Genomic DNA, 15,000 nt, shown 5'->3' with positions numbered 1-15,000 from the left:
GCAGGTACAGCAGGGGTCAGATACAGAGTAAAGCTCCCTCTACACTGTCCCATCAAACACTCCCAGGGCAGGTACAGCAGGGGTCAGATACAGAGTAAAGCTCCCTCTACACTGTCCCATCAAACACTCCCAGGGCAGGTACAGCACGGGTTAGATACAGAGTAAAGCTCCCTCTACACTGTCCCATCAAATACTCCCAGAGCAGGTACAGCACAGGTTAGATACAGAGTAAAGCTCCCTCTACACTGTCCCATCAAACACTCCCAGGGCAGGTACAGCACGGGTTAGATACAGAGTAAAGCTCCCTCTACACTGTCCCATCAAACACTCCCAGGGCAGGTACAGCACGGGTTAGATACAGAGTAAAGCTCCCTCTACACTGTCCCATCAAACACTCCCAGGGCAGGTACAGCAGGGGTCAGATACAGAGTAAAGCTCCCTCTACACTGTCCCATCAAACACTCCCAGGGCAGGTACAGCAGGGGTCAGATACAGAGTAAAGCTCCCTCTACACTGTCCCATCAAACACTCCCAGGGCAGGTACAGCAGGGGTCAGATACAGAGTAAAGCTCCCTCTACACTGTCCCATCAAACACTCCCAGGGCAGGTACAGCACGGGTTAGATACAGAGTAAAGCTCCCTCTACACTGTCCCATCAAATACTCCCAGAGCAGGTACAGCACAGGTTAGATACAGAGTAAAGCTCCCTCTACACTGTCCCATCAAACACTCCCAGGGCAGGTACAGCACGGGTTAGATACAGAGTAAAGCTCCCTCTACACTGTCCCATCAAATACTCCCAGAGCAGGTACAGCACAGGTTAGATACAGAGTAAAGCTCCCTCTACACTGTCCCATCAAACACTCCCAGGGCAGGTACAGCACGGGTTAGATACAGAGTAAAGCTCCCTCTACACTGTCCCATCAAATACTCCCAGGGCAGGTACAGGGTTAGACACAGAGTAAAGCTCCCTCTACACTGTCCCATCAAACACTCCCAGGGCAGGTACAGCACGGGTTAGATACAGAGTAAAGCTCCCTCTACACTGTCCCATCAAACACTCCCAGGGCAGGTACAGCACGGGTTAGATACAGAGTAAAGCTCCCTCTACACTGTCCCATCAAACACTCCCAGGCCAGGTACAGCACGGGTTAGATACAGAGTAAAGCTGCCTCTACACTGTCCCATCAAACACTCCCAGGGCAGGTACAGCATGGGTTAGATACAGAGTAAAGCTCCCTCTACACTCCCTCTATACGTTATTGGGCTCAGATAATGGCAGCTTATCTTTGCACATGGAACCATTGCCGTACCAGACATGGACGTGTTAGCTGGATCACCTTAGGATCTTATTTCAATATTGTGATTGCCCTCTCCTCTGATAGGTTCAAGAAAGAGGTTTGGAAGATGGAGGCAATGCTTCACGCCATCGACCACCTTGCCAGTCAAGTAGAACGGATGTCGGATACTCTGTCCCTAGAACTGAGCCAGATGGAGTCTACTCTTCACCAGAAAGCAAAGTGAGAGGAGGAGAGGAGACTCAGGCTCTGTTATTGGGAGATCCCCATCACCCATTCATGAGCTAAGGTTTGACACTTTAGGAGTTGACAGTTTCTGCTTCCAGAGGAGACCGAGTGCACTTCCAACAGCTCCTGTCAAACAAAGAGCTAAACTTGTCAGGCTCAAACCCAAGGTATCAAATGTGGGCCTGTTGGGATGCACTGTAATATAATGAATCTTTCCTCTTCCTTCCCTCTCGGTCTAGGTTGCATTTTTTTGGAACTGTTCAAATCGTAGACTGTGAATGGAGGAAAAATTCTAAGCTTAGCAGTGACCAGATGGTCAGCAGGTCATCAGCCTGCTACATATACCCACATTAGGCTTCGCAAAGTTCCAGTATATTATGGCCTGTTTCCATATGGTCTGTTTTATACTCTTAAAAGCTGCCCGTTACTCAGCTCTGTAAATATTGCTTTCATGCATGTGTTCAAATTTGTGAAGCTGTTAGATTTTGACAAACTAGCTGGTTGAAGAAGGGATGAATGTGGAGTTCTGGAGGTTCATTAACCTTTAATATCCCCCACCCCCCCATCACTGGGTTTTTCCTGTGTTTGAGAGGCTGGGCAGGCCATTTGCCTCCCAGTACAGTCCTGAACCAGCTCCCCTGACAATAGCTGAGACATTCTGCCTTTGTGCATGGAGCTCCCTGACCTTCATTTCACACCACTCTGCAGAGGTTAAGCGGAGGTCATAAGCCCCATATCCGGGGGGAATGGAACCCGAATACCACTACATTCTATAACTTGCCTGGATGAGTGCAGCTCCAACAACACTCAAGAAGCTCGACACCATCCAGGACAAAGCAGCCCGCTTGATTGGCACCCCATCCACCACCATAAACATTCACTCCCTTCACCACCGGCGCACCGTGGCTGCAGTGTGTACCATCCACAGGATGCACTGCAGCAACTCGCCAAGGCTTCTTCGACAGCACCTCCCAAACCCGCGACCTCTACCACCTAGAAGGACAAGAGCAGCAGGCACATGGGAACAACACCACCTGCACGTTCCCCTCCAAGTCACACACCATCCCGACTTGGAAATATATCGCCGTTCCTTCATCGTCGCTGGGTCAAAATCCTGGAACTCCCTTCCTAACAGCACTGTGGGAGAACCTTCACCACACGGACTGCAGCGGTTCAAGAAGGCGGCTCACCACCACCTTCTCAAGGGCAATTAGGGATGAGCAATAAATGCCGGCCTCGCCAGCGAAGCCCACACCCCATGAACGAATAAAAAAAAAAACTTGTATATAACACACACACACTCGCCCCAAATACACTCACCCATTATAGAGGTGCCCAAACTGTTTGCAGTGTAGAGAGATGTAGGAGGAGCTGCACCAAATCCAACTCAATGGGAAAAGAATAAAGAGACAACTGGCAAAAGTTGACTGAACTTGTGACCCTAAAAAGGTCCAAAGAAGCAAAGGGCCATGATTGGACAGCTAGGGTTTCCAATTATTGGAGCCAAACAATAACATACAAAGTGGAAATTTAAATTAAGCCCAGAGCAATGAACCTTCCCGAGTGATTTATTTGGACAGATGTGTTTGTATAGTTTCAATGAAAACTCTGTATTTAGCTGGGGGTGATTGATGGGTCAGATTCCCTACGGCCACCCTTTGGCCATGATAAGCTAATGTACCAAAGGGGACTTCCCCCCCTCCCCCCACTTTGTTTTCCAGATGTCAGGTGATATTCCCAGGTGTAGAAAGTCTCTGAATAGCTTGTCTTTAAGTGGAGTTCAGGGAGAGGTCAATAGTTGTGCTTTCCAAAAGTGAGCCCAGCAACATAAGGTAGGAGGACGTTGGGCAGTATCTCAGTCTAACTCCAGCCAATTGTAAACAATTTTACAACACCAAGTTATAGTCCAGCAATTTTATTTTAAATTCACAAGCTTTCGGAGATTTTCTCCTTCCTCAGGCAAACATTTGCCTGAGGAAGGAGAAAATCTCCGAAAGCTTGTGAATTTAAAATAAAATTGCTGGACTATAACTTGGTGTTGTAAAATTGTTTACAATTTTATTTTAAATTCACAAGCTTTCGGAGATTTTCTCCTTCCTCAGGCAAACATTTGCCTGAGGAAGGAGAAAATCTCCGAAAGCTTGTGAATTTAAAATAAAATTGCTGGACTATAACTTGGTGTTGTAAAATTGTTTACAATTGTCAACCCCGGTCCATCACCGGCATCTCCACATCATAACTCCAGCCAAGTAGTTGAAGAAAGATGTGCTGAGGAACCTGGAAGGAGGTCGCACAGTGAAGACACACCTCACTGTCTGGAACCGAACAGTCGGCCTGTCCAGATGCAACATTCAAACTGTTACCCAATCATAGAGGTCATATATTTTATATTAATGCTATCCATAATATGGACTGAAACAAGGCTCTTGTGATTGGTGCCTTTTATTTTATTATGTAAACTGAAGAAGGTTAATATCGTCAATCACATACTGCAGTCCTTGAAGTTGACTATTTTTCGATGAGTTGTGTTAAGTTGAATCCAGTTAAAGCAATGACACAATGAATGATGAACAGAGCTGTGGTTTACGACACTGTAAATGTCATTCCAAAACCAAGTTATTATTCTGTTTCTGGTGATTATTATCTTGTGCTAACAATGCGGAAATTTAGTAATAAAATAGTTATAACTGTGCATCAAACTGTGTCATGTTCAATCCCTGGTATCCATGGGGTGTGTCAAGAGTTGGAATTATGGAAATTTGCAGAAGAGTAGGAGGCCATTCAGCCCATTGCTCCTGTCCTTGTGCTGGTCCTCTGAACAGCCTTTTTACTCAGTCCTGTTCCAGCCTTTTCACCGTATTCTTTTACATTTTATTTTTTCAAATATTTATCCATTTCCCTTTTCAAATCCAGTCTGGATTCTGCTTCCCTCACTGTTTCTGGTCGGGCATCCAACGTCCCAACATCCCGCTCTGTCATTTCAAAAAATCTCTGACCTCTCCCATCGTTATCTTGGTGATACTTTAAATTTACGCCTTCTAGTTTCTGAATCACCGACCAGCGAAAATAATATCAAACCTTTCATAATTTCACACATCTTTATCAGATTTTCTCTTAACCTCATTCGGCCCATCGTCCCTGTGCCCTTTCTCTGAAAGAGCTCTCCACTTCACCCATTCCCCGTTCAGCCCATCATTGACAGACCGAGGCCTAGAAATTCAATGGTGCCGCAACTGTTTCTCAGGCACTAAACGGGTGTCTAAGCTTCCAATATGGTGGGCAGGAAGCGCGCGCTCATTACGAGCCGGACGTTCGCCGCCCGCCATATTGGTATAGGCAAAAAATTAGACGTCCAGGGCCCATACCTGAAAGAGATGTTAATTAGACGTCCAGATGTTAATCCCTTTGCAAACGCAAATAAGGGGCCTAACGCCTATTTGAGGCCCCACGGGTGGTCTACATTTGTCCTTAAAGGGACCGCTGCAGGTGCCTAAGTGTCCAATATGGCAGGTGGTGCACATACCACCATCTGGGCAGCAAGAATAGGAGGAAGTGCAGGAGAAGCAACAACCACCAGTGTCCCCACCTGCTCAAGATCTCAGAGAGAAACTCACCACGAAACGCCTCACCTGAACCATCCCTCCCGCCCCCAATGCACCAGCAGTCCCGCAATCCTTATCACTGTTCTTACTCCACCCTCTGATTGCCTCTCTCCACTCCAGCCTCATGGGTCTTGTCCTCATCTCACTATAAATATAAACACCAAGACCATATTCAGAACAAACAACACATTTATCAAAACAATTCAATTCCAACTACATCTAACAGTTAAGAGAAATAATTAAGACTCACCCTGATGCCAGCCCTCAGCGTCTGTCTTGCCTGCTCGTTTTCCTATCCTGGTGCTCCTACGAAGTTTCCCCCAGTGTGTGCACACACAAGGGTTAGCTTTAAGAATGAAGTGAGAGCAGAGAGAGATGAGCGGCTGATGAGCACAGTTGCAGTTTATCATGTAGAGTGTGCCGGGTGAGGGGTGAAGAAAGGGGAGAAGAGGAGATGGTGTGAAGAAACCCTGCCTGACGTCTCCTCCAATGTTTGCCCCTCACCTCGGCCCTGACCTCCCGGCCAACAAGTTATCTTCCACAGGGGAGAGGGTGTACAGGCAGGCTCGATCGCATCCGGACATGGCCTTCTGTCACAAGTCGTCTGCAATCTCCTCTGCAAGAAAGAAGGGAACGTGATAGTCACATCCTTGTGGGGTGTTGAGAATCTGCCTGTCATGGTAGAATAGCCGGTATGCAGTGTGAGAGATGTGAGGTGCCAAGTGAGTGTTGTACTGGTGGTGAGTGTGAGTAGCAGGAGGTGGAGTGAAGTGCGGTGCGGTGATTGTAGGAGAGTGATGGGGAGTGAGGGAGGGGAGTATTGTGAGTAGTGAGGCTGGAGGTGGGGGAGGTTCAAGCAGAGAGTAAGAGAGCAGGATTCTTAACTTGACAGCTCTGGTGAGGTCATTGAACTTTTCCCGGCATTGCAGCCATATCCTGGGATTGGAAAGCTCCTGGCATTGACCTCCTCCGTGACCTCTTCTCACTGGCGACAGAGATGTTGCCTGGAGGGCTTTCTGCCCCCTGGAGGGGAACAGCATCTCCCTCCTCCTGTCCATTGCCTGGACCAGAGCCTCCAGTGCAGCATTGGAGAACCTAAGGGCCCAATCTGGACCTTTTCCAGCCAAATTTCCTTGTTGTTCCCCTTTAAAAAGAGTGGGCAGCCTTTAAGTGGTGTCAGAGGTGCCCAATTTCCTGCCCCTGTTTAACAGGCAGGCAGCCCATGAATAGTGTGGGTAGAGCCGACTGCCACCTGAATCACTTTAACGAGGTCCCAGTACCAATCCATGTGGATCTTGGGACCTGCAGCATCTACTGCCCGAGTGCCTGTTTTGGCCCCCATCAAATTCCTAGACCCGGGACTCTGTTTGGGCCTTTATTATACAGAGGTCGGGGGCTTTTGGGAATCATTACTCAGCTTGTATTTCAACAACAGCCTTCTCCAAAGGCAGAGTGTGCTTAAACAGATAACTTTCTCCAATCTTCCTAGCGACCATGTTACTGTTCACTATCACTGTATCTGATGCTGTACTTTACAATACAAACACAACAACTATTAACTGAGCAAAATCCCAGCATCGACATGTTATTACATAACACGCCTGGAGACACACAGAGAAATCAACCTGTGCCAATCACCCGCCCCAGTCACACACACAGAAATAAATCTGTGCCAATCACCCACTCCAGTCACACACCCAGAAATAAATCTGTGCCAATCACCTGCCCCAGTCACACACACAGAAATAAATCTGTGCCAATCACCCGCCCCAGTCACACACACAGAAATAAATCTGTGCCAATCACCCACTCCGGTCACACACCCAGAAATAAATCTGTGCCAATCACCCACTCCGGTCACACACCCAGAAATAAATCTGTGCCAATCACCCACTCCGGTCACACACACAGGAAGCCGCTGGTCTAAAGTGAAGTTTCTCTTCAGCAAATCTGCGAATTAATGATATGAGCTTTAGTCCAGTGCCTGGAGTCAGATAGTAGCTGTGACAGGAAGTTTGGACCGCCCCTGTATCCCCTCAGGTTTCAGAGTTTGGGATCGGGGTAAGGACATGGAAGTGAATGGAAAAGAAATAAAATGGGAGGATTTTTTGATAATGTACTGTGTGGTTTGAAAGCCTGAAACAGCCTCCGGTGAAATGAAGCAGTGCTGTGCTGGGTTACTGTGGTGACACTTTATGCAGCTTAGTCACAGAATTGCAACTCTCTCATTGCCCTTATCTCTCTCTCCCTCCGCATGGTCCCTGGGTCTTGTTGTCCCGACAGGTACAATGTACGTGTTGGTCGATGTGTCGATAACCACTAGGTGGAGCTGCCTCCACAAACACTCAGGGACCTTCACTCCATCAGCTCATTTGATTCTCGATGAATTCCCCACACCTGTTAACAGCTAATTCTTCACCAATTGGGAGGACGTTTGTCTGAGTACCTCAGTAAAACCCGAGATCCAACTGATGAAATCTGTTATCTAGAAATTTTGCTTTACACAGGTCCAGTAACCATTTGCCCACTCCACCAAAACGAGGAGGTGCAGCCGAGGCTGAGAGAACGACAAATGGAGTTGACAAAATATGTAAGGATAATGGCAAATGGAACTTAATATGGATTGGATTAGTGAACACCACGAGGAATTGTGATTGGATTAGTGAACACCACGAGGAATTGTGATTGGATTAGTGAACACCACGAGGAATTGTGATTGGATTAGTGAACACCACGAGGAATTGTGATTGGATTAGTGAACACCACGAGGAATTGTGATTGGATTAGTGAACACCACGAGGAATTGTGATTGGATTAGTCAACACCACGAGGAATTGTGATTGGATTACTGAACATAATGAGGAATTGTGATTGGGTTAGTGAACACCACGAGGAATTGTGATTGGATTAGTGAACATCAGAAGGAATTGTGATTGGATTAGTGAACACCACGAGGAATTGTGATTGGATTAGTGAACACCATGAGGAATTTTGATTGGATTAGTGAACACCATGAGGAATTGTGATTGGATTAGTGAACATCAGAAGGAATTGTGATTGGATTAGTGAACACCACGAGGAATTGTGATTGGATTAGTGAACACCATGAGGAATTTTGATTGGATTAGTGAACACCATGAGGAATTGTGATTGGATTAGTGAACACCATGAGGAATTGCGATTGGATCAGTGAACACCATGAGGAATTGTGATTGGATCAGTGAACATCAGAAGGAATTGTGATTGGATTAGTGAACACCACGAGGAATTGTGATTGGATTAGTGAACATCAGAAGGAATTGTGATTGGATTAGTGAACATCATGAGGAATTGTGATTGGATTACTGAACATAATGAGGAATTGTGATTGGATTAGTGAACACCACGAGGAATTGTGATTGGCTAAATAATCATTCTGCCACCTTTCCATTTAAAAAACCCCAACAACAGAATAGTAAGGTTTGAGTTTGCAGTAAACAAAACAATTACAATATAAATAGTAATCATAAATATGGTAAAGTTACTATGACAGTGACATAGAATCATAGAAATTTACAACACGGAAGGAGGCCATTCGGCCCATCGTGTCCGCACCGGTCAAAAAGAGCTATCCAGCTTAATCCCACTTTCCAGCACTTGGTCCGTAGCCCTGTGGGTTTCGGCACTTCAGGTGCACATCCAGGTACTTTTTAAATGAGTTGAGGGTTTCTGCCTCTCCCACCCTCTCAGGCAGTGAGTTCCAGACCCCCACCACCCTCTGGGTGAAAAAAATTCTCTTCAGCTCCCCTCTAATCCTTCTACCAATTACTTTAAATCTATGCTCCCTGGTCACTGACCCCTCCGCTAAGGGAAATAGGTCCTCCCTATCCACTCTATCTAGGCCCCTCATAATTTTATACACCTCAATTAAATCTCCCCTCAGCCTCTTCTGTTCCAAATTAAACAGCTCCAATGTAAGTAAAAGCCAAAATGTCAGTAAAAATGTCTTTGACTTGATAATCCCAATTAAGGTGCGAAGTGGTTTTGTTCCAAAGTATAATGGCTTTATTAAGATGTAACAACAAGTTATTGAGAGGTTAACATACAAAAATACAACATTAGACAGACAAATACAACCTGACCCAATTCCATCACTTGGCAAAGCCTCGATGAGCACCCCAATGACCTTGATGGTTAGTCAGCCAGTCCTGCCTCAAGAATTCTAACCAGTTATCAGAAAGCAACTTTCTTAGATATGTTTTAAACACAAAAGATCTCTGTATGAGTTTCCCACCAATCATCCTCCCTGCTGCGTGGGGCTGCCACCACCTTACTCTCCCTTCGCATCTCATGATGATATGCACCGTGCCTTGGGATGGTGCAAAGCTCCCCATCCAGGAGGGATACCTCCCTTTCACACTGATAACCAAAGACGGCACCAGTGTATAAGTACTTTGAGAGGCTCACCCTTATCTCCACACCAAGGTGATAACGTTCTATTTGACTTGTTTTCCTGCCAAGAAAACAAGTCTTGGGGACATTGACCGGTGCCATTATGTAAAGGGCCTTTCTTTTAATCAAGGCTACAGAAAGCCTGTCGCGATCGCAAGCAGACAATCCTTTGTTCACAGCAAAGTGCGAGACTACATACAATCGACTTAAAACCAAGTTTATAATAATGAAGGAAGCTGGATTAAGGATTTTCTTACCCCCTGCCTATCCAATCTTTCCTCATAGCTGAAATTCTCCAGCCCTGGCAACATCCTCGTAAATCTCCTCTGCACCCTCTCTAGTGCAATCACATCTATCCTGTAATGTGGCGACCAGAACTGTACACTGTACTCAAGCTGTGACCTAACCAGTGTTTTATACAGTTTTAGCATAACATCCCTGCTCTTTTATTCTATGCTTTGGCTAATAAAGGAAAGTATTCCATTTGCCTTCTTAACCACCTTATCTACCTGTCCTGCTACCTTCAGGGATCTGTGGACATGCACTCCAAGGTCCCTCTGTTCCTCTACACCTCTCAGTATCCTCCCATTTATTGTGTATTCCCTTGCCTTGTTTGCTCTCCCCAAATGCATTACCTCACACTTCTCCGGATTGAATTCCATTCGCCACTTTTCTGCCCACCTGACCAGTCCATTGATATGTTCCTGCAGTCTACAGCTTTCCTCCTCACTATCAACCACACGGCCAACTTTTGTATCATCTGCAAACTTCTTAATCACGCCCCCTATATCTAAGTCCAAATCATTAATATATATCACAAAAAGCAAGGGACCTGGTACTGAGCCCTGTGGAACCCCACTGGAAACAGCCTTCCAGTCACAAAAACACCCGTTGACCATTACTCTCTGCTTCCTGCCACTGAGCCAATTGTACTCTGGACTTTCAGTTAAACAGTCACTGTGCACAAACAGAAATCTCAATCACTGGCCTTGGAGTTTATTTCTGATACTCCCAGACTGTAAAAACCGTCTGGACTCTGGGAATCCTGAGTTCATGAATTAATTTGTGTGACCACCACCTGTCACTGTGCTGTTAGATTGACGGTAATAAAGATATAAGCAAATAACTCAGAATCCTTTATTTAATCAATGTTTGTTATGGGGTAAATAACCACAGCATCAAAGTATCTGCACAGGAATCTGAACGGGGAGCCAACTTTCGACTATAGGGGCATTTTACGATGTTCTGCAGGCAATGGTTCACCTCACTCACCAAAAAAGCAGCATGGGTTAGATACAGAGTAAAGCTCCCTCTACACTGTCCCATCAAACACTCCCAGGCAGGTACAGCACGGGTTAGATACAGAGTAAAGCTCCCTCTACACTGACCCATCAAACACTCCCAGGCAGGTACAGCACGGGTTAGATACAGAGTAAAGCTCCCTCTACACTGTCCCATCAAACACTCCCAGGCAGGTACAGCACGGGTTAGATACAGAGTAAACTCCCTCTACACTGTCCCATCAAACATTCCCAGGGCAGGTACAGCACGGGTTAGATACAGAATAAAGCTCCCTCTACACTGTCCCATCAAACACTCCCAGGGCAGGTACAGCACGGGTTAGATACAGAGTAAAGCTCCCTCTACACTGTCCCATCAAACACTCCCAGGGCAGGTACAGCACGGGTTAGATACGGAGTAAAGCTCCCTCTACACTGTCCCATCAAACACTCCCAGGGCAGGTACAGCATGGGTTAGATACAGAGTAAAGCTCCCTCTACACTGTCCCATCAAACACTCCCAGGCAGGTACAGCACGGGTTAGATACAGAGTAAACTCCCTCTACACTGTCCCATCAAACATTCCCAGGGCAGGTACAGCACGGGTTAGATACAGAATAAAGCTCCCTCTACACTGTCCCATCAAACACTCCCAGGGCAGGTACAGCACGGGTTAGATACGGAGTAAAGCTCCCTCTACACTGTCCCATCAAACACTCCCAGGGCAGGTACAGCATGGGTTAGATACAGAGTAAAGCTCCCTCTACACTGTCCCATCAAACACTCCCAGGGCAGGTACAGCACGGGTTAGACACAGAGTAAAGCTCCCTCTACACTGTCCCATCAAACACTCCCAGGGCAGGTACAGCACGGGTTAGATACAGAATAAAACTCCCTCTACACTGTCCCATCAAACACTCCCAGGGGAGGTACAGCACGGGTTAGATACGGAGTAAAGCTCCCTCTACACTGTCCCATCAAACACTCCCAGGGCAGGTACAGCACGGGTTAGATACAGAATAAAACTCCCTCTACACTGTCCCATCAAACACTCCCAGGGCAGGTACAGGGTTAGATACAGAGTAAAGCTCCCTCTACATTGTCTCATCAAACACTCCCAGGGCAGGTAGGAACTGTATATAGGAACATAGGAACAGGAGTAGGCCATTCAGCCCCTCGAGACGGCTCCACCATTTGATAAGATTATATTTTCTACGACTGAACATCAGTGTTATGGTAGGTGCAACATTACATCATCTCATTTTTAGTTTCATACATGCATCTAATTGGAGAAAATCTGTGTGTCTAGCACTGGATGGGGAGGGGTGTCGAGTACTGAATTGGGTCGAAGTAAAGAGACGGCCGGGTAGGCCTCTAACTCCATATACCCGCCTTTGACCCATATCCCTTAATACCTTTGGTTGCCAAAAAGCTATCTATCTCCGATTTAAATTTAACAATTGAGCTAGTATCAATTGCTGTTTGCGGAAGAGAGTTCCAAACTTCTACCACCCTTTGTGTGTAGAAATGTTTTCTAATCTCACTCCTGAAAGGTCTGGCCCTAATTTTTAGACTGTGCCCCCTACTCCTAGAATCCCCAACCAGCGGAAATAGTTTCTCTCTATCCACCCTATCCGTTCCCCTTAATATCTTATAAACTTTGATCAGATCACCCCTTAACCTTCGAAACTCCAGAGAATACAACCCCAATTTGTGTAATCTCTCCTCGTAACTTAACCCTTGAAGTCCGGGTATCATTCTAGTAAACCTACGCTGCACTCCCTCCAAGGCCAATATGTCCTTCCGAAGGTGCGGTGCCCAGAACTGCTCACAGTACTCCAGGTGCGGTCTAACCAGGGTTATGTATAGCTGCAGCATAACTTCTGCCCCCTTGTACTCCAGTCCTCTAGATATAAAGGCCAGCATTCCATTTGCCTTATTGATTATTTTCTGCACCAGTTCATGACACTTCAATGATCTATGTACCTGAACCCCTAAGTCCCTTTGGACATCCACTGTTTTTAACTTTTTACCATTTAGAAAGTACCCTGTTCTATCCTTTTTTGATCCAAAGTGGATGACCTCACATTTATCTACATTGAATTCCATTTGCCACAGTTTTGCCCATTCACCTAATCTATCAATATCCCTTTGTAATTTTATGTTTTCATCTACACTGCTTACAATGCCACCAATCTTTGTGTCATCGGCAAAATTAGATATGAGACTTTCTGTGCCTTCATCTAAGTCGTTAATAAATATTGTGAATAATTGAGGCCCCAAGACAGATCCCTGTGGGACTCCACTAGTCACATCCTGCCAATGTGAGTACCTTCCCACTATCCCTACTCTCTGTCGCCTTTTGCTCAGCCAACTTCCTAACCAAGTCCATACAAGGTACAGTACGGGTTAGATAGAGAGTAAAGCTCCCTCTACACTGTCCCATCAAACCCTCCCAGGGCTGGTACAGGGTTAGATACAGAGTAAAGCTCCCTCTACACTGTCCCATCAAACACTCCCAGGGCAGGTATAGCACGGGTTAGATACAGAGTAAAGCTCCCTCTACACTGTCCCATCAAACACTCCCAGGGCAGGTATAGCACGGGTTAGATACAGAGTAAAGCTCCCTCTACACTGTCCCTTCAAACACTCCCAGGGCAGGTAGAGCACGGGTTAGATACAGAGTAAAGCTCCCTCTACACTGTCCCATCAAACACTCCCAGGGCAGGTACAGCACGGGTTAGATACAGAGTAAAGCTCCCTCTACACTGGCCCATCAAACACTCCCAGGGCAGGTACAGCACGGGTTAGATGCAGAGTAAAGCTCCCTCTACACTGTCCCATCAAACACTCCCAGGGCAGGTACAGGGTTAGATACAGAGTAAAGCTCCCTCTACACTGTCCCATCAAACACTCCCAGGGCAGGTACAGGGTTAGATACAGAGTAAAGCTCCCTCTACACTGTCCCATCAAACACTCCCAGAGCCCACACACCTCACACTTACATTTCAGGTGCACATTCAACAAAGACTGATACCAGGCAATGACACTTACACACTAGTACACTAATATACACACTAGTACACTAATATACACACTCGTACATTCACATGCAAATTCACATACCCACACATACACTTGCATGTACACTTACAAACTCACTCCCACATACTTACACACACACACACAGACAGTGGGTTTCCCCTGGGGACGGGTTTTCTTTGTTGTTTATATGAATCTCTTGTGGAGACGAGTTTCAGTTTGGGGAGGTGAGCATTCCTGACTGACAGAGACCCGGGGAATCTCCCTCTGTGCCCTGGAGATCTGACAGCCTGGACTAGCCATGTGGAGGGGAGCTGATTGAAGCAGTGCCTCCTGTGAGAGGGTTCAGAGTCTGCTGTCCCTCCTCTCACCGTGACATGGTGTTTGGACACATGCGGGAATCTGCATCCCTGCAGAGTGAGGGAGCGGAGCGCCGGCACCGCCTGTGGGTCGCGTTCACCTCCAGCTCACACATCACCGCACCCGGGGAAACGCAGGGACACGGACCGGCTCCAGGCTGACTCGCAGCGGGACAGGACTGGTTTACACAGGGTCCCGGAGCTCCTAAGGGTACAGAGCCAGGGTTAGTGTGAGTGTGTCGGGCTCTCAGCAACTTCCGAGTGTGAAACTGTTCCATCTCATTATCAATCTCTCTCTCTCTCCCCGTCTTTCTCTCTATATTTCTGTTTTGTCCATTTCTCTTCATCTTTCTGTCTATTTTCTATCATTCTTTCTCTCTTTATCTTATAATTCTATTCATCTCCATCTTTCGATTTTCACCATCTTTCTATCTGTCTTCGCCTATTTATCTTTGTTCATTTCATTGTCTCTATTTCCAGCACTCAGTCCACCTCTCTATTTCTCTCTATTTATCGCTCTCTTTATTTCTCTCTCTCTATTTCTCTGTCTCTCTCTCTCTATTTCTCTCTGTCTCTATCTCTCTCTCTATTTCTCTCTCTCTCTATCTCTCTCTATTTCTCTGTCTCTCTCTCTCTCTATTTCTCTCTCTCTCTATCTCTCTCTCTATTTCTCTCTATCTCTCTCTCTATTTCTCTGTCTCTCTCTCTCTCTATTTATCTGTCTCCCTCCTTATTTCTCAGTGTCTCTCTTCCTCTCTAT

The 15,000-nt window shown here is 46.3% G+C and overlaps 2 protein-coding genes across 3 annotated transcripts in view; both read left to right on the top strand.

Moving 5' to 3' along the window:
* The window catches only part of si:ch211-142k18.1 (uncharacterized), a 6,464-nt gene extending 3,031 nt beyond the window's left edge, over positions 1 to 3,433 (top strand). Inside the window, exon 3 of the mRNA XM_067988251.1 lies at positions 1,386 to 3,433. Coding sequence (XP_067844352.1) covers positions 1,386 to 1,524 — 139 coding nt within the window. The 3' untranslated portion in view covers positions 1,525 to 3,433. The remainder of the gene's footprint in view (positions 1 to 1,385) is intronic.
* Positions 3,434 to 14,267: 10,834 nt separating this feature from the next.
* The window catches only part of LOC137324336 (neuronal acetylcholine receptor subunit alpha-2-like), a 40,148-nt gene continuing 39,415 nt past the window's right edge, over positions 14,268 to 15,000 (top strand). The window contains exon 1 of one of the 2 annotated variants that reach the window (XM_067988501.1): positions 14,268 to 14,451. The gene's annotated coding sequence lies outside the window, so the exon portion shown is untranslated. Of the gene's footprint in view, positions 14,465 to 15,000 lie in introns of both variants that reach the window. The other variant, XM_067988499.1, reaches the window with a different exon arrangement.

Source organism: Heptranchias perlo, chromosome 8, assembly GCF_035084215.1.
Source record: "Heptranchias perlo isolate sHepPer1 chromosome 8, sHepPer1.hap1, whole genome shotgun sequence".
Classification (NCBI taxonomy): Eukaryota; Metazoa; Chordata; class Chondrichthyes; order Hexanchiformes; family Hexanchidae; genus Heptranchias; species Heptranchias perlo.
This window is presented reverse-complemented; position numbering and strand designations above follow the sequence as displayed.